The 26,740-nt window shown below is 37.3% G+C and overlaps 1 protein-coding gene across 1 annotated transcript in view; it reads right to left on the bottom strand.

The window, feature by feature from the left end:
• The window catches only part of LOC126977888 (ATP-binding cassette sub-family B member 6), a 48,258-nt gene that overhangs the window by 4,372 nt on the left and 17,146 nt on the right, over positions 1-26,740 (bottom strand). Inside the window, exons 7-16 of the mRNA XM_050826516.1 lie at positions 17,389-17,555; positions 14,982-15,219; positions 13,873-14,048; positions 11,263-11,332; positions 9,382-9,517; positions 8,478-8,685; positions 6,616-6,794; positions 2,658-2,772; positions 1,673-1,813; positions 480-601 (exon numbers count right to left, since the gene is read on the bottom strand). Of these exons, the coding sequence (XP_050682473.1) occupies positions 480-601; positions 1,673-1,813; positions 2,658-2,772; positions 6,616-6,794; positions 8,478-8,685; positions 9,382-9,517; positions 11,263-11,332; positions 13,873-14,048; positions 14,982-15,219; positions 17,389-17,555 (1,552 nt within the window). The remainder of the gene's footprint in view (positions 1-479; positions 602-1,672; positions 1,814-2,657; positions 2,773-6,615; positions 6,795-8,477; positions 8,686-9,381; positions 9,518-11,262; positions 11,333-13,872; positions 14,049-14,981; positions 15,220-17,388; positions 17,556-26,740) is intronic.

Here is a 26,740-nt window from a genome sequence, read left to right as displayed (position 1 = left end):
TTGAAGGTACCCATGTCGTATCGTCCCGGAAACAACGCACAAGGAAGCTCATTCCACAGCTTTGTAGTACGTTGAAGAAAGCTCCTTGAACCGCACTATGGAGAACCGCCACACATCGAGATGGTGGGGATTATATCATATAAATTTGAAGCAGGAAAAAAGTTCTCCTGGTCACAAATGGCTGGAATACTTACCAGTGGGAGGCTATTTATGCCGTGAAGCAGTAATGTGTGAGCAATACAGTATTTCGGTCTGAAGGGCGCCGTAGCTTGTGAAATTAGTGGGCAAATGTTACTTAAAACTTATGTCTCAAAGTGACGAGCACAATTGTAGTGCCGCTCAGAATTTTCAGGTTTTTCAAGACTGAACAGCGCCAGTACAATATGGGCAGGGCGTATCAATTACCATCAGCTGAACATCCTGCTCTCTGTCTCGTCCCTTATTGTCACAAAAAAATTAGTTAACAGTAAAATACTCACTTTCCCCTCTCAATGATCTCTCCATCTTTAAGTACTAATATCTCATCCGCGTGTATAATTGTTGATAACCGATGCGCTATTATTAATGTGGTTCGATTGGCACACACTCTTGCCAGTGCAGCCTGAAACAAAATCCAAATACTATTTTTAATGCACATTTAAAGTAAATTAATCGGACCTCCGCCACAATTAATATTAATGGTATATATTTTTTTTTGTTTTGTAAAGTCAAATGATAAAAAAAATTAAAGTCTCGATAGAGCCTCTTGCTGCTAGACATATTATGTCTGCTATCTCATTTATGCCTTTACGACAGAACACTGGGGCTTTTCGTATTGACTCTTAGGCATAATGTTTAATGTGAAAAAATGTCCTAATTGCGATAAAATGGTAGCCGGTTGGGGTCAGATCTAGCGAATACGGAATATGTCGGTGGGTTTCTAAATGTAGAGATAAAACGTTTCCTCGAGCTATATGAGGTCATTAACCGGCATTTTCACACATAGAGTCTTTTAGATTTTGCGCAACTGTTGTATATAAATTTATTTAATACGCAAATTGGATCATTACCTACTAATGTATAATTGCAACACACACCTTATTACTGCAAACATCCAATAAATATCTGAAACCTATTCTGAACAATTTGTTATTTTAAAGTAATACTTAACCTTTACTTCTGGGATTAATTATACAAATTATATTTGTTACCCAAATTTATGAACGATGCGGGACTCGAACCCGCGACCTATCGGGATCTATCTACCGTTCGAGTACGCATGGGTCGTAAATTTTGATATATAATGTTCTTCTTTGGTTGGCTTCGTCAGTAAGAGCACTCGGAAACAGTTTCGTTTCCCGAATCGTTCATAAATTTTGTTTAGGAATTTAATTTGTCTAAACTATACTTTATTTGCCAAATTGACCCCTATTTTTCGCCCAGGAATTATTACAACGAATGCAAAAGCGTTGGTTACCAATTATTTGAGTAATGCCACTAAAGGACGTTTAGAGAAAAGGTAAGGTACGAAGCACCCGGAACCGGCGAGCATGTATGAAAAGAGTAATGAATGTAGAGGAAGCGCGTGAAGTTTGTAAGGATAGAAGCAAGTGGCGTTCTATTGTCTCTGCCTACCCCAACTTGAACAATGCGTGAGTATGTATGTGTGTGTGCCATTAAATGAATATAATACCTGTATGTTCCTCTCGGTGTTCGTATCGAGCGCTGAAGTGGCTTCGTCAAGCAACACGATGGCGGGATCTTTGAGCAGAGTACGAGCTATCGCTATTCTTTGTTTCTCTCCGCCGCTCAAACGCAGACCACGCTCACCTACCTATTAACATCGAAGCTAGCAATATTATGTTAAATAAATAGCAAGTAAACGAAAAAACGTTTGTGTGGTAAAGGTAACTATACCATAAACGACATTCTTAATGATACCACAGATTGGGAATGGAGCGACCGCCCTTAGGCTACCAAATAATAAATTTTATTGTACGGTAACATATCTTTATATAAAAAAAAAGAAGCCCGCTGAGTTTTTTGCGTCCGTTCTTCTCAGGCCTGTCACAATATAACTTTAAACTTTAATGATCGTCGATCTAGTAGAATAATTCAGACTAATAATTATTGAAGCGATATTTGTCAATTTTTCACTATTATACAACAAAATATTAAAGTTAAAACATAATTCCGGGTGTGCCGGCAGAAGAGACAACTTGAACATTAACGTTGTGCATTTTTGAATATTATGGAATGGTTAGGGAATAATTTAGCACAAAATGCTTTTTTTATCAAAAAGTACTAGCATTAATGTGGTTAAATACGCTGTTCCTTTATTGCGCTAATGTACACAAAAAATGACAATTTATATTACAAAAAAATTTAAGACTTCAAAACTAATACAATTATTGTACATTTTAAAGTTTATGTCTCAGTAAAATCAACTTTGATCGATAATTTCAACTACTGTCTTACGGATTTTCGATCAGGCCACGTGTCATGTGCAAAGGAGCCTCCCAATGGCAAAAATGCGGTAAACTGAGGTACTTCGAGTGCTGTACGAAACATGCATTGAGTTCGCCCTCTTGAACGTGCGTAGATTCAAGAAGACCCTATTCGGTGTTATTTGTAGAGTTATAGACGAGGGTGGTGTACCTAATCTGATTCCAGCTTACCTGTGTGTCATACGCATCAGGGAAAGTAAGAATCCTGTCGTGTATGTCAGCGTTCTTGGCAGCTGCTATGACGTCAGCTGACGTAGCGGTCAGCTTTCCGTACTGAATGTTGTACCTAAATGAAATAGTGGTACAAATTATTCTCAATACTTTAATTTTATGCTAATAAGGGACGAGACGAGCAGGATGTTCAAATAATAGTAATTGATACACCCTGCCCATTACAATGCAGTGCCACTCAAGATTCTTGAACAATGAATGAAAATTAAAACGATGAACAACAACAAAACAAAAAAATGAACAAGTTTTTGACAAAGGATACAATATTTTATTCTTAGATAATTAATACATCGCAAAAAATATCGACTAACCTCTATTTTCAGAACACACGCACACTTAAGCAAAGTTTCATACAAATCGCGAGTGTAAGACGTAGCTTGTCACGCACACTAAAGTATTAAACCTGGCCTGTTTTTATTGGTTGTTTAACAGCATATCTAGCAGGGCTTCCAATCCTGCAGCCTGTATTAAATCTTGGAATTTGCGGGACTACGAATTTTCAATCCCGCGGGATCTCGGTATTTGCGAGATCCCGCATACGAGGGCGACACTAAAAAACCCAAACCCGTGAACAGGTTTTTTGTTTCGGATTCGTCACCTGATACAATGTTGAATACAGCATTTGAGGATCCTGCGTGGAATCTTTCGAGAGTTCTGACGCACCAAGTAACGCGAGCCGCTTTTTGCTCTTCACAGAGCAAATGCGGTGTCCATCGGGAAAACAACTTTTTTACACCTAGTTGTTCATGCAAGATTATTTGTATTTGACTCATGCCAATGTCTAAAGTTGCCTGAATTTCGCGGTATGTCACATATCGATCTACGTCAATCAGCTTACGCACAGCATCAACGTTTTCTTTGGCGACTGCAGTTTTTGGACGACCTTGACGGGGATCATCACTGAGCTTGACACGTCCACGTTGAAATTCAGCAAACTCGTTTATCTAAACTAATTTATCGCTATAAATTGTGGTTTTGGATGGGGCTTCATCACCAAATGCAGAAATCATCCGGTCAACACACTGTTTTTGTGTTAAACCACTTCGAAAGTCATAATAAATCATCGCTCTAGAATTTTCTCAAATCAATTCCATTTTCTCAACGACTAAACAAGTTGGAAAAGACCTTGTGACAGGAGCGAGAATCTTTTTTTTAAATAAATAAATGGTATTCCATTTTTAAAAGCAAGGAGTTTTAAATTAAAAAGATTTTAATATGACAGGAACAGTGGAAATATTCTATTCCGATACTTTTAGTGCAGCCTATGTATTGAAAATATGTACATTTTAAAACAATGAATTTATCAACTCCACATTTTCTTTTTTTTATATGAGAGGGGGCAAACGGGCAAGAGGCTCACGGGATGGGGAGAGGTGAGGCAACCGCCCATTGACATCCGCCACAACAGGTGTGTCAAGAAATGCGTTGCCGGCCTTTAAGGTGGGAGTATCCTTTTTTCTTGAAGGTCCCTAAGTCGTATCTGTTCGGGAAGACCACTGCCGGTAGTTGATTCCAAAGTGGCTGTGCGAGGCAAGAAATTTCGGACAAAACGCGCGGTTGTGGAATGCCAGACATCTACGTGATGCGGATGGTACTTTGCACGCAATGTCCGATGGTGGAATTTGGCCGCTGGAATCAACCCGAACAGCTCCTCTGAGCACTCCCCGTGAAAAATGCGGTAGAAGATGCAGAGAGAACCCACATCTCTACGCAATGCTAGAGAATAAAGTTGAATATAGTTGATAAAATTGATCGTCGATGATTCGAGCCGCTCTTCGTTGTATGCGGTCAAATGGAAGAAGCTGGTACTGGGGAGCTTTGGCGAATTTGCGCCTTATAAAGTTGCAGGCGGTGGCTTTTAGTGAAGTATTGTCTCGCCTGAGTACACCAAGCTTTTGTGAGGCCAGTTTGGCCTTCTCTTCCAAGTGACCACGGAACTGAACGTCGCTCGATATATCGACACCAAGTATGCCAATACAGGCTGTGGCAGTTAGAGGAGTGTTCTCGAATCGAGGGGATACGACAAAGGGAGACTTTTAAGTGGTGAACGCACAAACTTGTGTCTTCTTGGGGTTGAATTGGACTAAATTTTGTCGGCCCCATTCCGAGACTTTGCAAAGCAGTCTCGATTTCAGACACAAGTTTGTTCCGGTTCTCGTCGACTTTATCCCGGGACATGTTGGCACGGCCGTTGTAGGAAGTATACCCTGTACTGTCGTCTGCACAGCAATGAATATTGCTGATTTGCAGCATATCACCAGCGTTTATGGGTTTTAAGTCGGAGCATGCACCGTTGATAGCAATCTTGATGCTCCGATCAGCCAAAAAGCTAGTGACCCATTTGCATAACTTCTCGGGAGGCCCATAGGATGGCAGTTTCGCTATAAGCGCTTTATGCCACACCCGATCGAAGGCTTTCGCTATGTCCAAACTCACCGATAACGCCTCTCCCTTCGACTCAACCGCTTGCGCCCATTTATCGGTGAGGTATGCAAGAAGATCACCAGCTGAGCGACACTGACGGAAACCGTACTGGCAGTCGCTGATCTACTGGTGCCCCTCTAGGTATCCCAAGAGCTGGCGGTTGATGATCGACTCCATTACTTTGGAGAAAATGGAGGTAATGGCAATGGGGCGGTAGTTGGACGGATCTGAGCGTACACCTTTCTTAGGGATCGGGTGCACTAAAGCCGCCTTCCATAATTTCGGGACTACGCCTGATGAGTAGGAGAGCCGGACGGGTTAGGACCGGCGCCAGGTCCGGAGCACATGTCCGCAGCACTATCGGGGGAATGCCATCGGGCCCGCTCGATTTGTGAATGTCCAAGGTGAGAAGCGCCTTAAGCATGACGCCATGCCGGATTTTTACCTCCGGCATATATGACTCGCACCGCGGAATATGCGGTGGTGGTGCACCTTGGTCTTACAGAGTCGAGTTGGACGCGAAAAGGGAGCCCAGGAGATCAGCTTTCTCTTTCGCGTCATGGGCCAGCGTGTCATCATCCCTGTGCAGTGGCGGAATGGCTGGCTGGCAGAAGTTTCCTTGGACAGCCTTGGCGAGTGACCAGAACGCACGAGTTCCCGAGGGAAGGCGTGCAAGTCTCTCGCCAATTCTGCCAATGTGCTTCGACTTCGCGTCAGCAATAACTCTTTTGAAGGACCTGGAGGCATGATTGAAGTGTTTTTTAAGTTCGCTGGAATTCACATCCTTAGATACCACCGCATTGACCCAAGCCTGATAGCACTCCTGCTTTCGGCGAGAGGCCATATTTACGTACATATTACTATTAAAATGAGATCAATCAAATTATACTCTTTTTTTTCACAAAAAAAAAACAATAACAAATGCTCGATAAAAAGCAAATCAAAAAAATACAAATCATTTATAGAAAATACACAAAGCAAAATTAAAAAATAACCAAAAAAAACACATTTTAAACTAATAAATTATTACTTAATTAAGTTTGTCAGCTTTTAATCTTAACTGAAAATGTTTGCGAAGGAAACACAACATGTCCAAACTGTCGTCTGCTAAACTACTGCGTAGTTTAGACGCAATATACCTGCAGCAGAAAATGCCCATTCTGTTTCCACACTTGTGGGCGGTATTCCTTTAAAAAGATGTATCAATAAACTTCACGAAAATATGAAACAGTAACTTGAGTTATTAAGAATAATATTTCACGCAGATTATCCTATTTTGCATCGCATGCACGCTTCTTTTCAGTCCCGCAATTCCCGCAGATCCCGCGCCCGTGATCCCGCGCCCGCGATCCTGCGCCCGTGAGCCCGCGTCATTTTACAATCCCGCGGGATGCGCAATACCGAGATCACGGTATTGCGGGATTGGAAGCCCTAATATCTAGACGTATATTATCTAAGTGGGTCCCGCTCATACCTGACAGTGTTGTTGAAGAGCACCGTGTCCTGCGGCACCACGCCGATGTTGGCTCGCAGCGAGGACTGCGTCACCGTACGTACGTCCTGTCCATCGACGAGCACGGCGCCCTCGTTCACGTCGTAGAACCGGAACAGGAGCCGCATTATTGTAGACTTGCCCGCGCCGCTCGGACCCACCTTCATTTTATATTACATTTAATAAACGTTATAGACAACTCTGCGGTTGTCAGACTTGGTCGCCTCCGCAAAACAGATTAAAAAACTAGAGACTTGCCAAATAGCCACGAAGAGGAATATTTTCGGTTTAAAGAACTTTATTTCTCATTAAGGCAGTCGTCACTTACATGAGAACATAAAATCAGTGAATGAGAGGCGAATTTGCTCATTGCTGCTTTACGGTTTTAAGGCGGTGGTCCAAGTTACAAGATTTTGAATATTGTTATTATATTAAAATGCTGTTTTTATTCATTGGTTTGTATATGATAATGCAGCCTTTTTTTAAAGATGTTGAGCGAAGTCGCTTCTTTCGGAAGCTTATTGTATAGTTGTGCTCCTGCAAATGTTATATTATTTTATTTCTTACCATAGTTGGTTTTAATACTAGGTAATACAAGGTGACTGGAGCGAAGTAATACATATTTGTTGGTATTGTGTTTTGTTGTGAATGTTGTGTTTGAGTGAATTAGTCTATGAATTATTATCTTATATATAAGTATGCATGTGTAGTAGTTGTAAAGTTTAGTAATGTTGAACAAAATAAAACTTTATATTATAAACATTTTACTAACAGTAATTATCGTCGACGTCTACTCGCTTGAATTGTTTAGTTCTAGACGAAGCTATCCCGTTCAAAGTCACTCGTAGCGAGTGTAGGTACCTACTATTCATTTGGCTTGGCAACTAAAGAAGTTCATCGGATCGTAAATCTCGGCGTAATCGCTATATACACATAAAAAAAAATACCAATCGAATTGAGAACTTCCTCCTTTTTGAAGTCGGTTAAAAAGGATCAAAAATTTTGAGTAAGCACTAGGCGTTCCCGCCCGCTTCGTTGGGCGAATTTTAAAAGGAAATTAATTGAACAATAAAAAAATAAGGGCCATAAGCCATCTAGGATAAATTTCGCATCGAATGGTGGTTTTTTCATGTCGGTACGTAGTAGTGGTTTAGGCTTGAAAGAGCCTCAAACAAAGACCATTTTCAATATATATATATACCGGGTGTCCCAAAGTTATGGGATATGAAGGGAAAGTACCTTAAATATCGAAGATAGGCTATTTTACTGAAAGAAGACTTTATGTCATTTTTAAAAGTTAGTAAATCTGCATTCACCGATTTTCTAAAAATTACTTGCTTCGTCTGGGAATCGAACCGACTTAAATTAAAAAAAACACCCCTACTCTTATGATGCCAATCGAAAGAGTGGCCAAACACTAATAACTCTTCTTAAGTAACATAGTATTTTAAAAGAAAGTAGTCAATTAAGTGGGTATTTTTTGTAAATTAATTAATCAAGTCAATCAATTTGTAAATTAAAAAATAAAGGGATCACATTTTGAGCATTTAGCTCAAAATGTGATCCCTCTTGTCTTACGCAATCATAAAAGTAGTAGTAGTTTTTTTTTAATTTAAGTCGGTTCGATTCCCAGACGAGGCAATTAATTTTTAGAAAATCTTTGAATGCAGAATTACTAACTTTTAAAAATAACATAAAGTCTTCTTTCAGTAAAATAGCCAATATTCGATATTTAAGGTACTTTCCCTTCATGTCCCATAACTTTGGGACACCCTGTATATAAAGATTAATACGTGCGATGCAAGTTTAGAAATATATTATAACATTCAGATGAGTAAACTGACCAGGGCCACAGTGGATCCAGGCGCCACCTTAAAGTTGACGTTATTTAGCACGAGTCGCTCGGGCCCGTAACCGAACGACACGTGCTTGAACTCGATGCCACCTCGCCGCACCACGAGCTCGGGCGCACCCGCCGCATCTCGCACGTCCGAGTCCACGTGCATCAGCTCAAACATGTTCTCCATGTCAACGAAGTTCTTTTGTATAGCCCTGAATATTATAAACAGATTTTCAAAACATTATTTCTATTCGCCTATTACTGCCGTGAAGCAGTAATGTGTAAGCATTATTGTGTTTCAAATGAGACTTAAAATCTTATGTGTCAAGGTGACGAGCGCAATTATAGTGCCGCTCAGAATTTTTATGTTTTCGAGAATCCTGAGCAGAACGGCATTGTAATGGGCAGGGTGTATCAATTACCATCAACTGTCTCGTACCGTATTTTGATTTAAAACAAAAGTTCTACTTCAAAAGCATTAATATTAATAATAATGCACAACACTTATAAAATATATTATATATAAGTACTACATCTTAAAAATATACTAATTAAAATAAAGTTGCATTTAAACTCTGATACCCATGATAAGATCTAACTTTAATTAGTAGGAGCCATAAAGTACGTCAAATGTTAAGGGGGAAGCAGGGGGGTCAACGAAGTGTGACATAATGTGACAAGGGGCCCAGGGTTCTCCCCCCCCCCCCCCCCCCCTGGAGAATATTAACATCGAAAGAAAGGATTAATGAAATATTAACATCGGTTCACCCAGCCGAAAGTTCTGAGATAACAAACATTAAAAAAAAAGAAAACACCGACGAATTGAGAACCTCCTTTTTCGAAGTCGGTTAAAAATTAAAGTATCACGTATATCTAGCAAATTATTAAAGTAAACTCAGCCTTCTCACCTGTAGTATGTTCCGAACCAGTTCAGCGGCACGTACAATTGCACGATGTATGACGCGAACAGAGTGTAGTCTCCCACTGTCAGCTCCTTCGTTCTCACCACCATCGATACCGCCAGTAGCGAGCCCGCCAGGAGACCTTTAAATTATATCATGTTGTTACAAGGGAGACAGTGCTTGAGAGTTAAAATGGTTAAATATATCTACACGTCGTAGTCAAGAATGTTGAGCCAAGAAGCTGGTACGAAGATGATTAAATATTCATCTTAGCTCGGGTCTAGGTAATCGGCGTGCGATGCGAGTGCGGCGAACGCCGAGCAGGCAGTCAGGGAAGAACTATCGAGCGAGGCGGTTGCGTCGTACGCCTATACCGGGAACACCGCGTTCTGTGAATATTGCATTTTCCGTGATTATTATACCATTTTTGTAGGACTGTGTGACTGAGTTTACCTGCTGTCATGGTTAACGGCCACAAGAATCTTAAAATTATTCTTATTTGCACAGGGTGGCTATTTGGCTAGTCCTCATTGGGTCCTAGTAACATCGCACCCAGAATTGAACTATTGTGTTCACCACACATACTTATAGCTCGTCTATATATATTCTTGATGCGAGCATTACTTACAGCATCTGGGAGTAGGGTATAGTCACAACAATCATTGGACAACCACGAAGATCCTGACCATGTGATCTGCCTTGCACAGTTATAAATAGGAACAAGACGGGGCATTAGCCGCAGTTGTCAAACAATAAAACTGAGGCAAATGAGAATCTATCAAAAAGCGATCACGAGAATATTAACAGAAACGGAATTGTAAAAAATAGATTCAATGGTCAGATAGTCACGTAGACGCATCTACGCGAGCAAAAGCCACCGGCGTCCGTTCGTTTAAAACACAACCCAGTTACTTTATCTTTGGACCTGATGTTGATGACGTCACATCGTCGCTTTTTTACGGTATGCAAAACAGGCATCTTTACAATATTATTAGACATATGAATAAAAAAAAGATTTATTTGTCAGTATTATAGACTGATGTAAAGGTGTTCCGTTGTGATGATGACTATTATCATTGATGACAAAATCAATGAATGAATCTGGGTTGAGTAAAAAAGGATTTTATTTTTCTGGTAGAACTATTACAGCGACACAGAACTACATAAATAGTAATTAGTAATAAACAAAACTCAAAACGTAACAATGAAAGCTACAAAAACAAAGCAATGACAGCTCGAAAATATCACGTTGGTTGGCCTAAAGATTTACCCCCTTATTCATAATGGTCCGCTAACTTTAAACAGCCGCTTCGGAGTGTTTTTTCTCATTCTGACTTAGGTCAATAGAAGAAGACAGAGTGAGAATTAGTAATGCTTTAAGTTAGCAGACTATTATGAATAAGGGGGTTAAAATATAATATTTAAAAGAGATTCAAGTGACGCGAAGAATAATCGAATAGTAACAGATACAGAGATTAGAAATGAAGTAAACTAAGAACGGACGCCCTTCGGCCTAATATTTAATATTTATAATTAATATGTTCAATAGAAAGTGAAAGAATAAGAATATAGAAGTAATAGAATACATGAGATTGTTTTACAGTACCTAACGATAATGAAACTGCAAAACCGTACTGTCGCTACAGGACGAGCGCGGGGTTGAAACGGAAAGGGGAGAGGTTGGAGGAACGGGAGGGGGCTTCACGTTCTAGCGAGGTACAGAAATAATTTGGCCGTGTAGTATATATAATGAACCTCATTTGTCAATTGAATGATCGCAATCAAACAATAAATAACAAACCAATAAATACTAAAGAGGGCTCGTGCTCTATGACATGAATCACAGCAATATGTGTTAAAGATAAAGTGTAATTAATTAGTACTTACCGGTACAAATGATAACGTTCTGCATTGTGTTCAACATGTTCAAGGTTAGCAGCGATTTGAACTCCTCTTTCTGAAATGTATTTTTAATATTTTAATCAATCAACTTTCAGAAATAGTACATTTTTTGTATGATTGCCAAAAATTATATTTGATGTTTTATTACGAGCATACGGGTCACCTGATGTAAAGTGTCACAGTGTGTTCACCAGTGGGAGGCTCCTTTGCACAGGGTACCGGGACCTAGATTATGGGTACCTACCACAACGGCGCCTATTACTGCCGTGAAGCAGTAATGAGTAAGCATTACTGTGTTTCGGTCTGAAGGTCTAGTGAAATTACTGGGCAAATGAGACTTGACATCTTATGTCTCAAGGTGATGAGCGCAGTTATAGTGTCGCTCAGAAATTTTGGGTATGTCAAATCAAAATCACTTTATTTATGTAGGTCACGGAAATGACACTTATGAATGTCAAAATAATATTTTTCTTATTGAATCTACCGCTACATCGTAAAGGGTTGAGCTAATGAGATGAAGTAGCAAGAAACTCAGTGCCACTCATTTATATCAATTTTACATTTCAAGAATCCTAAGCGGCACTGCATTGTAATAGGCAGGGCGTACCAATTACCATCAGCTGAACGTCCTTCTCATCTCGTCCCTTATTTAAAAAAAAAGTGATCACCGCGGCCTACATACTCTTGCAACACCAACGGAAACACAAAAGCGTTGCCATCATTTTGAGAAAGTGTACACGCTTTTTTGAAGGTACCCATGTCGTATCGTCCTGTACACAACACACAGGGAAGCTCATTCCACAGCTTGGTAGTACGGAAGAAAGTTCCAGCTGCTTTTAACCTGAATTACTTTAGACGTTCCATATGTTTTACTAGAGTACTGAATAACACTGAACCCGTTGTACTATTTTGTTTTTTTCTCAGCAAACCTTCTTATTTTATATTCAAATCATCCGGGTTCGTAAAATACATATTACGTCAAACTCGTATACATTATGACTTATGCACATCACTTAAAACATCACGTACGGAATTGTTATCTTTATTTTTTTTTTAATTTTTAAAATCTATTGAAAAACGTGAAATGGTTTAAAACAATCCCATTTATAAGAAGGAATTTACTTTTCAAAGGGAATGATTTTATCAATTACCTAATAAATTCATTTTCAGTGCCCTAATAAATAATATTTGGTCCTAAAATAGTAGATCAGTCACCAAAATTGAATAACCAAATAATATTAAAACGCTTACCTAAATATTAATTAAGAATTACATGGAAATATTATCAAAAAGCAAATAATTATATTGGGTTTCAAAATAATAGATAAAAAAATTGAATCACCACATAATATTTAAATGTTAACCTAACCTAACCTCAAATTGGGACATTTTTATGTGGAGGAAAGAAAGGAAAACGCCTAGAATTTGTTTCTGGCACTCGCCGGCCGCTGCCGCGGCCAGCTACGCTCGGCTCGGCGTATAATAAATTATAGTTTTATATTATCGTCACATACTTTTAAGAGGACTGATCTTATATTCAGTCTATAGAAAAAAGTGATCAAACGATAATTTAAAATACACATTTACATTAATTCGAAGATTCATATTTAGAGACAGTCTTTATTAATATGATGACTAATATATTTCACAGGGATATATATTAGGGTATTGCAGATTAGTGACACATCTTTACTTAGGTGACAGAAAATATATTTTTTTATTTGAATTTCCCTTTTAAAATTGATTTAGAGATTGTTCTCTTAGGTAGGGATTTTGTTGTAGTGACGTTCTCAATTTCCTTGATATCTATTACTTATTTAAAGAAGCCTAGTCGTTCTTACTTTACTGATATTATTTTTATTTCAAATTAGTTAAATATTTGTTAGCTTAAAGTATGTTTTAATAAATATACTGACTTACTTTATCGTCACAAACCAAACAAATGTAATAGTAAAGAAAATGTGATCCCAGAACATGTACAAAACAAATTTTACGAAATTCAAAAGTGTTAACAAAAAACGTTTGCGTGGTAAAGGTAATATCATAAATGACTTTCTTAATGATACCATTGGGAATGAAGTCCCTCAGGCTGTGTAATATTAAATGTTATTGTACGATATTATATTTTAATAAAAAATAAAAAATCCCGCTGAGTTTCTTGCGACCGTCCTTCTCAGGTCTGATGCAGACATTTTCGTGTGGATGGTAGATTTGACTTTCAATAACGGCCGTTCCCAATATTCAGTCTATCGCTTCGTTGAGATAAAAATCGTAACCATCGTTGACTTTTCTGTCCCAATAAACTTATCGAAGGTAACTCACCTTATCCGTACACGCTGTCTGTCAATGGGAAGACATATAGCCTCACCAGCGATAGAAGTTTGTATGAAATTTACAATTATATAAAGCGATAAGAATGACTTATCGGATATACTGGGACAGTTTCAGATTATTGACAGCTAAATACTGACAGTAGAAGGTAGTAATTTATCTCTATCTGTAGATAGTATATTGGAAAGGGCCGCAAGTGATTAGAAATGCCATTTTACTAAAAATATTTAATTTTGAAAGAGTTGAAAAAGCCAAAAAGCGTACTTGGTAGCTAACAATGGCGTCCTTGTAGGAGACGACCTCGTAGGACTCCGCGCCGTAGTACTTGACCGTCTCGTAGTTGAGCAGCGAGTCCACGGACCTTGCCTTCTGCTCGTTGTCCGCGAGGTTCATTCGTCTCTGGAACTTGGTGCGCCACTCTGTTACCGCTATTGTTGCAACTGTAACACATTATATTTATTCATTAAAAATCACATATATTGTTAACGCCACCATCTATCTAGCCTTGTCCCTCTCCTATCACGCTCTCGCTCTTCCCCACTTCGCAGCACCGCGCCATTTTGAAGGACGAAATAAGTCCTTCGTCGAGTTTAAAACTAAACATTAGGTTAATATTACTCCAAATAATATAATGTTTGTTTCAAATGATTATATTATATTTTTTTGTTCATGAATTATTATCTATGTATTAATAATTAATAAATTAACCTTTAAATTTCACTCGAACTATATCTTAGCAAGGCCACTGGCATGTATTAACGCTTTTATACCTTATATTGAAAATAATTTCGACCAGAAGTTTTCAATGACTACCTTCAATCTTAATATTCGTTGACAAAATCAGCAAAGCTTAATGACCGAAATTAATACCACTCCTTGACCGACAGTAAAAGAATGAATCTTAAATCACTTACAGATCATGATCACACCAGCACTCGCAACTCACTTACAGCCATTCCCAATATACTATGTACAGATAGAGATAACTTAATACCTTCTACTGTCAGTAATTAGCTGTCAATAATCTGAAGCTGTCCCAATATACCCGATAAGTCATTCTTATAGCCTTGTATTGGGACGCATGAATTGCAATTTCCATACAAACTTTATATTGCTGGTAAGCTATACGTCGTCCCATTGACAGACAGCGTGCACGGATAAGGTGGGTTAACGTCGATAAGTTTATTGGGACAGAAAAGTCAACGATAGTTACGATTTTTATCTCAAGTAAGAGATAGACTGAATATTGGGAACGGCCGTAAAGCAGCTACTTGGAACCTTGATAGATTTGTTTAGGTAAGGCAATTCAAGTAGTCCCAAGTTATCATTATTAATATTAAATACAAGTATGCGGAAAAAATAAATGTACTTACTTATATAAAATATCATGGTTGAGAACACTATAAGCCCGAACCAGGCGTTGAACTGCGTCACAAAATAGACGACCGCCACTATGATGTCAACTAGCGTGGGCAATATTGAGAACAGTATGTACGACAGCAGATTGTCTATGGAGTCCGTGCCCCGGTCCATCACACGCAGGACCTCGCCAGTCTTGCGGGACAAGTGCCATTTGAGGGGCAGGTCGTGAAGATGGCGGAATAACTCTAGCTGGAACAATGTTATTTACATACATATAGCTCGAACATTGAAGAGAACGGTCAAAGCCGCAACATGAGAGTTGAATCAGACTTTTTTTTTATGAAAATAATTACAATGCAGTGCCGCTCAGGATTCTTGAAAAACCCAAAATTTCTGAGCAGCTTTACAGTTGCGCTCTTCACCTTGAGGCATAAGATGTTAATTCTCATTTGCCCAGTAATTTCACTTACTGCGGCGCCCTTCAGACCGAAACACAATAATGTTTACACATTACTGCTTCACGGCAGAAATAGGCGCCGTTCTGGTACCCATAATCTAGCCGGCAACCTGTGCAAAGGAGCCTCCCACTGGTGAATTTACCCCTATTTAAAACTAACTGCGGCGCCCTTTAGACCAAAACACAATAATGTTTACACATTACTGCTTCACCCATAATCTAGCCGGCTTGTACAAAGCAGCCACCCACTGGTGAAACAGACAAAGCAAGATTTACGAACCATGCGTCACTCGAAGGGATGGCTTAGTTGGAAAGAGCTCTCGGACTGAACCGCGAATCTAACGAGAGGTCGCGGGTTCAAGTCCCGTATCATTCATAAATTTAGGTTACAAATTGAATGTGTATAATTAATCCCAGAAATGAGGGATATCACTTTGAAAATAACAATATTTGAAGTGCTCTACTTTATTATTTTATATTATTATACGACGATATTGCTAACGCCGCAATTCATATTTAACCTATAGCGAAAGAAAATGTTACGACAGCTATTAATAAAGAAATGTTGAGGTCGTTTGGTACTGAATAGATGAAAGCCTTTCATCAAATATGGACTAAATTGAGTTTTGCATCTAAACAGAACGCAAGGATATAAGGATATGGCGAGAATCAACTAATATACTGTCACCTACACTGCTAGGGAATACAAAATTATCGCAATGACATAAAAGTATTTTACCAAAAGTTACCTTATTGCAATCTGTTAAGGTTTTGTTTTGACTAGTGCATTATGAACATGGGAGCTATTGCACCGCGTTATTAACTGAAAGCTCAAACATCATTTTATTTAGGTACCGTACGAAGTAATCGCTTGTCGATGCGTAACGAGATGGTTTGTATTTTAAATATTATTCCAGTGTAAAACAATAAAGTAAACGCGGACACCGAAAGCATTTACTATCGACTTCACACGGAAATAATAAAGACATATTGTTGCTCACATTAAAAGATGCGATGTAAATATCGGCTGAGGACTGTAGAAATCTCCTTCCATGTTGTTAATTATGATTTTATTTTTAAGTGAAATTACTCCCGAAACGAGCGGATGGTCCGCAGTAACATCTGCCCATAACAGTCACCATGTAATGCATCTTCTTAGCACCTAAGACGTAGAGTAACTATACTAAGGCCAACAAGATAGGATAAAGAATGTAAATAAACGGACCGTTACCACAGTAGACACATGTACCAGTACGGAAACTACCTACAAACGTTCGAAATGACACACTCACACAAACATGCACATCAACGAGGTCCCTAAGCGGCCTTCGCGGTGTTAAAGTAGCGGGTGCCGCGTCAAGACGAGTGTCACATTATTATTCGTTTCCGCGATCTTTTTAAGAATGCCAGAGTATTGCGTACTATACGGCTATTATACATAAAAATCTCACGTTTTTTACTTTTTTACGCTCCGCTATGGAACTTCGTAAAAAATACAGACGAATTGAGAAACTCTTCTTTTTTTAAAGTCGGTTCGAAAAATTACCTTTTTTTATATATTTATTAATAAAAAACAAATTTTACATTGCGGTTTCAAAGAAATAAAAACCACTGAGGTTTGTACAATTGGTAAATTAAGTCTACACCAACAGAGTTAAATTAATAAAAGAAATAATAGTTCACAATCGTTAGAAACTTAGCTATACATAATATGTCTACTGTGCCGTTACCGAGTTAAATTATACTTGTTAGTTGTTGAGTTATTTTGTCATAAATACGGCTGATTCGGACTCTTCTGACGAACCATCTTTGTCTAATTCAAACCACAGCGATTAGAATACGGCATCCGTAATTTGCTTAAAATTTATTCAAATAAAAATGTTTTGAACCTCTGAAACTTTGTTTACATTATTTATCTCGATTCATTGGCCTTACTATAAATACAACATTATCCAACAAACCTGCAATTCCCTAGTAGTGTACTGCTGAACCCTGATCCAGAGGAAAGAGCGCATATTGTTGAGGAACCCCATGCCCCCGGTACCACCTCCCTGGAGGAACTTCAGGAACACAAACATCACCACGAAGTCCCATCGGAAGTACAGCGGCGGTATAGTTATGCTGTCCACTGCAAATTAAAAACATATTAAATAATGACCTTCAAACTACCTTTTCAAGGGCAGTTTATATTTGAGCAACGGCTGTTAAATCTGATCAAAAATAATATTTTATTCACGTAGGAACCATTTCGGAAAAGTTGGTCTTTAACGAGAAGAAGTGGTAACAAATACATTTCCAAAACTCTCTTTTAAATAAGACATTTAAAGCTTCAACGAAATCGTTCTTCGAATGGACCCGGTGGTAGTTTTTGACGTTCAATAAGTGACTTTAAATCCTATTTTGAATACTAATATTTGTATTTGTCCGTAAGTCTTTATCTCCTGGCAAAACGAAAAACTACTGAATAGATGTTAATTTTGAATTAATATTAACAACAGGTCGGGATATCATAATATTATGTCGGGACGCTTGCTCGCGTAAAAAAAAATATCTTATCTCAATATCAATATCTTTCATAATAAGTTAAATAATGCAAAACATTTTTTTAAATATGGCGAATTCGTTCAACAGCTTTATAAAACAAAACCACATCACGCAAAACATTAAAATTATTGTATACTTTTTAGTTCGGCTGGCTATTAATGATTATTTTTTATTCGTAATATAAAATAAATAATTTTATATGTTGATTACTTTAAAGTCATTCTTCCTGTTTTTGTAATAAGCACGGAACAATTTATAGAGTCATCGGTGGAGCAACAGCTAGAATCCTTAGATAAATTATACGATATTATATATTATATTTCTAGATAGAGCCTCTTGCTGCTAGACAACCGATGAAAACAGGCCAGGTTTATTAATTTAGTGTGCGTGGGCAAGCTACGTTTTACACTCGCGATTTGTATGTCACTTTGTGTTATTGTAAGTGCATTGCTCAATATAGAGCTAACTGTCAACATCGATTTTTTCGACGTTTTCACAGCTGTTACAGTCTATTTCTTATATATAAAATTTTCGTGTCACAATGTTCGTTCCCGTACTCCTCCGAAACGGCTTGACGGATTCACATGAAATTTTGTGAGCATATTGAATAGGTCTGAGAATCGGCCAACATCTATTTTTCATACCCCTAAGTAATAAGGGTTGTTCACCCTTATTTTTTTTTTTTTAATTTTTGGATTAAATTTTTTGTTTTTATTTTTTTATAATGTGGCATTAAAAATACATACAATTTCAAATTTTCACCCATCTACGATCAACAGTTACTTTTGTATCGCGATTTTAATATCGGCAATACAACGTTTGCTCGGTCAGCTAGTAAATGTATAAAATGATCTAAGGGTCAAATATTACTTATTTACGGCCGTTTTCAATAACGTATCTCTAGTTACGGATACATTGCTGTCACCGTTTAATGACAAGATCTTATCTATCCATAGTTATGTCCAATATAGTTATAGTCCAATGCTTTATGTCGATAGGTTATTGAAATGTAAGTAAGGGTAGATTTGTCTACCTCTAGTAAGTTAAACTAAGGATAGATAGGTTATTGAAAACGCCCGTTAATCGAAGTGTTATCCCTCGTCATCCCTATTATGTCTGCCATCTCACGGGAAACTCATTTATGCCTTTACGACAGAACTTCTGGGGCTTTTTGTATTGACTCTTGGGCAGAATGTAAAAAATTATTATAATTGCGGAAAAGCTGCAGTCAGTTATGTTATTTTTTTTCGACGTTTTCACAGCTGTCAAAGTCTATCTTGACGTATAAATTATCTAAGGTTGAATCGTTGACTCTCACCACGGCCGCCCTCGGTAAGTAGGTCGCCAACTCTATTGGGATACCTCTGGTGTTACAAGAGATTATGAAAAATTAATATACGTTTAAAAACATTGTCACCTTTTTGCTCTTGTGATTTTCATTATTATAACACTAGAAATAGGGGTTTGCCTGTAACTAATTCCAGTAGGCTTCATAAGATACATAATAGCTTTAAGGGTAAATCTACTTGCTTATACGTTTCAAAATAAATTTTCTTTCTTTCTTTCTAAATGTATACACTTTTATAATAGAGTCCTAGCCAGTACAACAGTACTGGCATTATCTATACTAATATTATAAAGCTGCAGTGTTTGTTTGTTTGTTTGTTTGTTTGTTTGAACGCGCTAATCTCTGGTACTACTGGTCCGATTTGAATGATTCTTTCAGTGTTGGGTAGTCCATTTATCGAGGAAGGCTATAGGCTATGTTTTTTTTTTCAAAATTAGGGATCCGTAATAAAATTGCTATTTTGTAACACAAGGTGTAAATCGAAAACCTATTTTTGCGTGCGCTGCAAAAACTATTGACAATAGAACAAAATGATGTACAGGCTATAATATAGGCAATATTTTATTACTTATAAAACTATCGCGTGAATTATACTTTATATGGCAAAACAACGTTTGCCGGGTCAGCTAGTCTATAAATAAACTTAAATATTTTATCAAAAACTGGCTCTGTTGTAAATCCTAGTACTCCACAGCTGAATATCTAAGTGATCCAACAGCCTGGGACTAGATTATGATTATTTATAGCAAAATGACAGTACAATATTGTATATTTGATTAAAAAGAGCGCAAAAAAACAATGCTGGGAGAGTTTCTTGCGCCGCTTCTTCACTCTCAGAGCGCCATTTGTTTCGGAAGCGGTGGTAGTGTTATAAATGGCATCCGAATTCTCAACCAATTAATTTTAAAATAAATGCCTTTTAAGCCTTTTTATGCCTTCTAGTATGGAACGCGGCCCGCAGTGATCACATAGCATCAGGTGTTTCATAATTAGTACCAGTACCACGAGCGCAATTGCAGTGCCGCTGAGAATTTTTGGGCTCTTTCAAGAATCCCGAGCGGCACTGCATTGTAATGGGCAGAGCGTATCAATTATCATCAGATGTACGTCCTGTTCGTCTCGTCCCGTATTTTCATTAAAAAAAAATAGTATCCATAAAAAAATAGCACGAGTCAGACTCACGCTTGCCCGCTCTTTTCCAATTGAGGAACTAAACCTAGACATTTAAAAATTTAAAAAAAAACTTACAGACAAAACAAATCAAGTCAAACAGGTAGGTAAGCTTGTAAGCATGACCTTGTAAAATCAGAATAGATATATCGCCTCATTTGCATACAAATTTATGCAAATAATCATACTACACAATATTTTAGAAATCATTGAACGTTTTTTATACTTAAGAGCATACCTTTGTTGTATCTATAAAGAGTAATTTATACTTCACTTGATAGTAGGTGATCACTTCACAGAACATTCGATAATGTCGTGAACTGAAGCCGAGATAGAGAGAAATGTTGGAGTTTATCGAGGTGTCATTGGTTGATCTTCAATCTAAGACCTGGCTTATGGACTAATTGTGATACTGACCGAAAAACAAAGACTTTAAAAAAATAAAAAATGTCGACATAGAAATAAGTCTACCCTGAAGTAACAGACACAGCTAGTTTATGATAAGGAAAACGTGACATGAGTTATCTACAGCTATACATATATATGAAAAATATTTATTCATGTTCATTGAGAATAGGTGCGAACGAGTGCGATAGTTTACGGCCGATACACACTATATATTTGACCAACAGACAAGCAATATACATAGTTGAAAATGATCGGGGATCTATTGAAAAGGGCAAACCTCAGGTACCAATAATTATTATATGTAAACTGAATCCCTTACATAGCAAAGCTGAAAGATATGAGAAAGTATTCTAACATAGGACCTGATCCAAATAGGACTGAGAAGGGACTGAGTGACTAAAAAATCATCAAAATTAATACTGATAGGTAATTAACACTGGTCATTGCAGACTAACAAATATCTTGTCCCAAAAGGGATGATACACATAGCCAAATTCGAGCAAATGCAGCGCGCTCCTCTCGAATAACAGCATGCATCTGAGAGGACATGAATTCCCAACGGAGCTTAGAAGATATTTAATCATACAGATATTATTAGCGTCATAGAGGCAGTTGGCCTGAGAGAGACGCTGTTGAAACATTATATGATGTGTAAACGACACAATAGACCGCAGACTGCGAAAGGACATAACTATGTCCTCGCGGCTCACACAAGCCAATAAAAAATACATAATATTATGTTACAAAGAAAATTGGTATGGACTATAGTATTTTCATTTTAAAATCTATGCATACTCACTAGGATGCTAACCGGGCACTGTCGCCTAAACAAGCACCTCAGTGTGGTCGGCATCAAATGCGACAAAACTTGCAGATTCTGCCTTGAGGATGATGAAACGCCTATTCATCTACTCTGCGACTGCGGCCCACTAATGCATAAGCGTAACACAATCTTTGGCGACTACTTCGTGCCACCAGATAGTGTTTGCAACACTCGCATCAAGGAATTACTGCGGTTCGTAAAGGCGGCAGGGCTTGACGACAAGCTTTAGTATGAGTGGCGAACACAATAGTTCAATTTTGGACGCGGTGTTACTAGGAATCTCTAGGACTAGGAAATAGCCACCCTCTTTAAATAATAATAATAGTATTTTTCACGTGTCACATAGCTTAGAAGTGAAAATAATATGATACGTTTATTTTATTTTCACTTAGGCTAAGATCTATAGAGTGTACTTAGACTTTTCTCAGACTTTACTCACGTAAAACTAAGCTGAATTCAAAGTTTGGCGCAATCTTATTTTATTGGTATTCAAAATTTGATCGGCTCTGTAATGTAAATCGACCTTAACTAATTATTACAACACTATATTCATACATTCTAAAGACATAGTATTTGACAAATAATTCGCAATCAAATGTAAAGGTCAAACGTTTCGATAAATCTCGACTCCTCAGTCGACAATTGGAAACACAGATAACCTCAGTATATTTTTAAATTCCTCTCCTGGAAACTCGCACAAACCTGTTACATTGATACAGTTTGGTTTAGTAATTATAAAATTGTATTAATAATGGAAGTCGGGCTTATCTAATTGTATTGGTTGGTAAGGGAAATCAAAGTAGAGCTTGGGCAGTTATTAAAATAAATATAATGACGACCTGTAATAGCCGAGTGGTTAGCGATCCTACCTACTAAGCTAGAGGTCCCGGGTTCGAATCCCGGTAGGTGCAAGCATTTATATGATGAATATGGATGTTTGTTTCCGAGTCATGGATGTTTAAATGTATTTATGTGTTTAAGTAAGTATATTGTATTAAATATATCATTGTCTTGTACCCATAACACAGGCTATATATGCTTAGCTTGGGGCAAGATAATTTGTGTAAAAAGTGTGTCAATATTAATATTATTCTGGGCTGTATAGTGTAGTTGCCTGTGACTTCTTCGCCGTAAAGGATGAAAAATAAAATTTGTGGTATGAACTCAATTGCATTTCTAAAAAAATAATAATCTAGTTCATCGAAAGAACTTTTTTCTCATTAAAACAATCGTCACTTACACGTGAACAATAAATCATAAAATAGAAGGGAATTTGGCTCGCAGCTGCATTCCTAATATGAGTTACTTATGCAAATTAAAATAAAATGGTAAATTATAAGAAAAGGCATTTAGTAGGTAAGTATTGCATAATATGAAAAGCGCGTGCACCTTCCTTAAAGGCCGGCAACACTCCTGTGATTCCTCTGGCGTTGCAAGAGATTGTGGGCGGCGGTGATCACTTAACAACAGGTGACCCGTACGCTCGTTTGTCCTCCTATTCCATAAAAAAAAAGAACATTATTTTGCTATTCGGTAGATTTCTCGGGACAAGCATCGTCATGCTCGCTTAAATGCCACTGCTTGTGGCGGCGAAGTGGGGCGGGTCGTTCCCTTCCCTAAAACATGGACGAGGGAGGCGATGGCTGGCCCGTGCGTCATGCTCGCGAACGGGCGCTACTTGGAGGGAGGTCTGCTTCATGTTTTTTTTTGTATTTCTTTTATTTAATTATTTTAAAATTAATGTTATTATATATTTAATTTAATAAAAGGCTCCCATAATGCCTTTATTTATTTACGGTATGTGTAAATTGATGAATCTACTGTAGTCAATACTCTTGTGCTTTTAATTATTAATTGTTTTTTGTTTGTTTTTTGACTTACTTAAAATAAGAACTTGTAACACCTAAACTGTTTTAAAAGAACCTTTAGATTTCTTGTTCATTCTTCTCTTAGGAAATCTGCCTTCCGAATGAGCTGTATGGAAAAAAATTACATATTTCAAGTGTAATATGGTTAATCTATGAAATAAAAATAATTTTGATTTGATTTTATTTATAAATGTGGCCGCGCATTTTGTCTTGGAATCGCTAATCGTATTATGTTTAATAAGTTCGCGCTATTTATACCTCCATTTACAATTTTATGCAAAAAAACAAAGATCTATTGAGTTTCTATGATTGAATATGGTTTTATAAAGTTTTAAGAGATCATTGGTATTATTAATCTCTTTCAATTTGTGATTTATCTATGAAATATAATATTTTTCATTTGATTTGATAAGGTGCTGATTCAGGTTCAGTTCTTTTAAGATTTTATTTCTGGATCAGGTGCCTGAATTAATTAGGTAGTATTTATTAACTGGAAGGTCAGTGTAAAGTGGATGCAGTGGTCGTATGACGGTTTGTCACAAAGACGCCAGATGTCAAAACATTCCTTTGTGATGAGAGTAAATACAGCATGCGGTCTTAGTGACGTCACGGCTCATCGTGTATGCACAGTCCGCTGCCCACGAGCCACTAAACAAAACACGCGGCATAAGTGCTCGAAAAACTCCGGACAGGTTTTATTACATAAATATTATATACCAGCTGTGAGTATCGTCACCGTGGACTTAAAACGTTCTCGGCATGTTAATCTTTATGTACAAAAATTTCGATTCATGTTGTATGTCCGCGATGAACTCCTAAACTACTTTCATGCAAATTTCGCACACTGTGTGCAGTTTGATCCAACGTGAGAGAAAGGGTAGTTTTAATTTCGAGACGTTATATTATTTATTTAATTTTTACACAAATAAAATTTGAAAACAAAACTTTATGAACGAGGCGGGCGAGTGCTCTGCCAACCGTTCGAGTGACGTATCGTCATAAAATCTTGTATGCTTTGTTCAACTCTCAGGTTGTGGCTTGATCTAAATCCTAAAGGATCTACTTTACAGTTGATAACCTGCTCAACCCCAATATTTTCATATTAGGAAATTGACTTGAGATGTCGCTCTTGTAAATCTAAACAATTTATGCTTTTAAAGTGATAACCATCACTTCTGGGATTAAATACACAAATAAAATATGAATTTTATTTACAAATTCAATTTTTTTTTTTTTCATTTAACACATACGTGTAATAACGTGTATCTATGGATAGGTCTTTGAAAATGATATCGAGTTTGTCCTTGTGCTTTTTATGGTTACTGAGTAACATAAGCTTACGGAAGACTGAACACGTTTAATTTAAATGAATTTATAAGGAATTAGATATATTCGAAGTACAAAAACACTATCTACAGTACAACGACCTGACAAAATCTCTGTTTCTCTTTACTTTCAATCTAATCATATATATAAAATTCTCGTGTCCCGGTGTTTGTTACCAAACTCCTCCGAAACGGCTAAACCAACTTGTTAGAAAATTTGTGTGTTTATCGGGTAGGTCTGAGAATCCGCCAACATCTATTTTTCATCCCCCTAAATGTTAAGTGTGGTCCCAGCCCAATTTTTTTTAATTATTATGATTCAACATTAAAAAATATATATTAATTTAAATTTTGGCCCTTCTACGATCTTCAAATATTTTTGTATCGCGATTTTTATATTATTCTGTTCCATCCACAAATCCGCTATAGGGTTGGCAAGATGGCAATCGAATATAATGATAATTGTAGTACGATAAATTTTATGTACCTACGATATATTTGGTAGGTCTGAGAATCGGTCGTCATCTATTTTTATACCCTAAAAATTTTAATTATTGAATTTTTTTATTACTACTTTATATGGCAATACAACGTTTGCTGGGTCAGCTAGTATAGTTATATAATTTTGTGTACCCACACTAAACAGCTGAAAGCAGACTCGCATATTTTTTTATCGATAACACTAGTCGTTGAATTAAAATAAAATTTAAGAGATGATACGGCATAAAGAGGCCCAGAACCAAGTTTTTCAACCGAAAAAGGTTCGAGTCCCGCATCGTTCATAAAATTTTGTTTTCAGTTTTATTTGTGGAAAAATTCAATAACAAATGATATACTAACGGCCGTTCCCAATATTCAGTCTATCTCTTACTTGAGATAAAAATCGTAACTATCGTTGACTTTTCCGTCCCAATAAACTCATCGACGGTAACTCACCTTCTCCGTACACGCTGTGTGTCAATGGGAGGACGTATAGCTTACCAGCGATACAAGTTTGTATGGAAATTGCAATTCACGCGTCCCAATATAACGCGATAAGAATGACTTATCGGGTATATTGGGACAGCTACAGATTATTGACAGCTAATTACTGACAGTAAAAGGTAGTTATTTATCTCTATCTGTAGATAGTATATGGGGAACGGCCGTAAAATAACCTGGATCAGGAACGGAATGTCTCACAGACACACATGTAAAGATAAATGGTAACAAACGACAATAACCAATAACGCAGTCCAAAACAAGTGTTCGAAATTCATATCTTTATAATATTTGCTTTATTTTATATAATTGTTTTCTTGGTGTCACGGAAGCAAAGACTGTACATGTTGTGACACCATAATTTGTTGTACATTCAACTCATTATTTGTTCATATTTGATATATTTTAAGCGTATTAGAATGTAACAACTACTGGTTGTCCTATAAATAAATATCTAAGAATTACCATTATTAGGTTTACCAAAATCAAACAAGTTTACCATTTACACAATCTCATTAAGTTGTTTACACGTCAATTTCAAATCATTTTCCAAGATGTTAGAAGTCATTTCATCTGATTACATACGATAAGTAGTTTCTTAGTATATTTTTTGTTGATGAGCCAAGGCTGGGTATAATAGGCGTACAAACGATAACAGTGCAAATTAAACTCCAAATACTTAATATTAAGCTTACACGCCTGAACAATAACACCTTTACCAATCTTGACTTTTTACACACAACTTGGAAAGGAAAAGACACACATAGTAGGTACATTATATTCCGAAATTTTTAAGATTTCATGAAGATGCGCGATTGCATATTTTATGCGGACGAAGTCGCGGCT

Source organism: Leptidea sinapis, chromosome 46 (genome assembly GCF_905404315.1).
Source record: "Leptidea sinapis chromosome 46, ilLepSina1.1, whole genome shotgun sequence".
Taxonomy (NCBI): Eukaryota; Metazoa; Arthropoda; class Insecta; order Lepidoptera; family Pieridae; genus Leptidea; species Leptidea sinapis.
The sequence above is the reverse complement of the archived record's forward strand: the minus strand, read 5'-3'. Positions and strand labels throughout refer to the sequence as shown.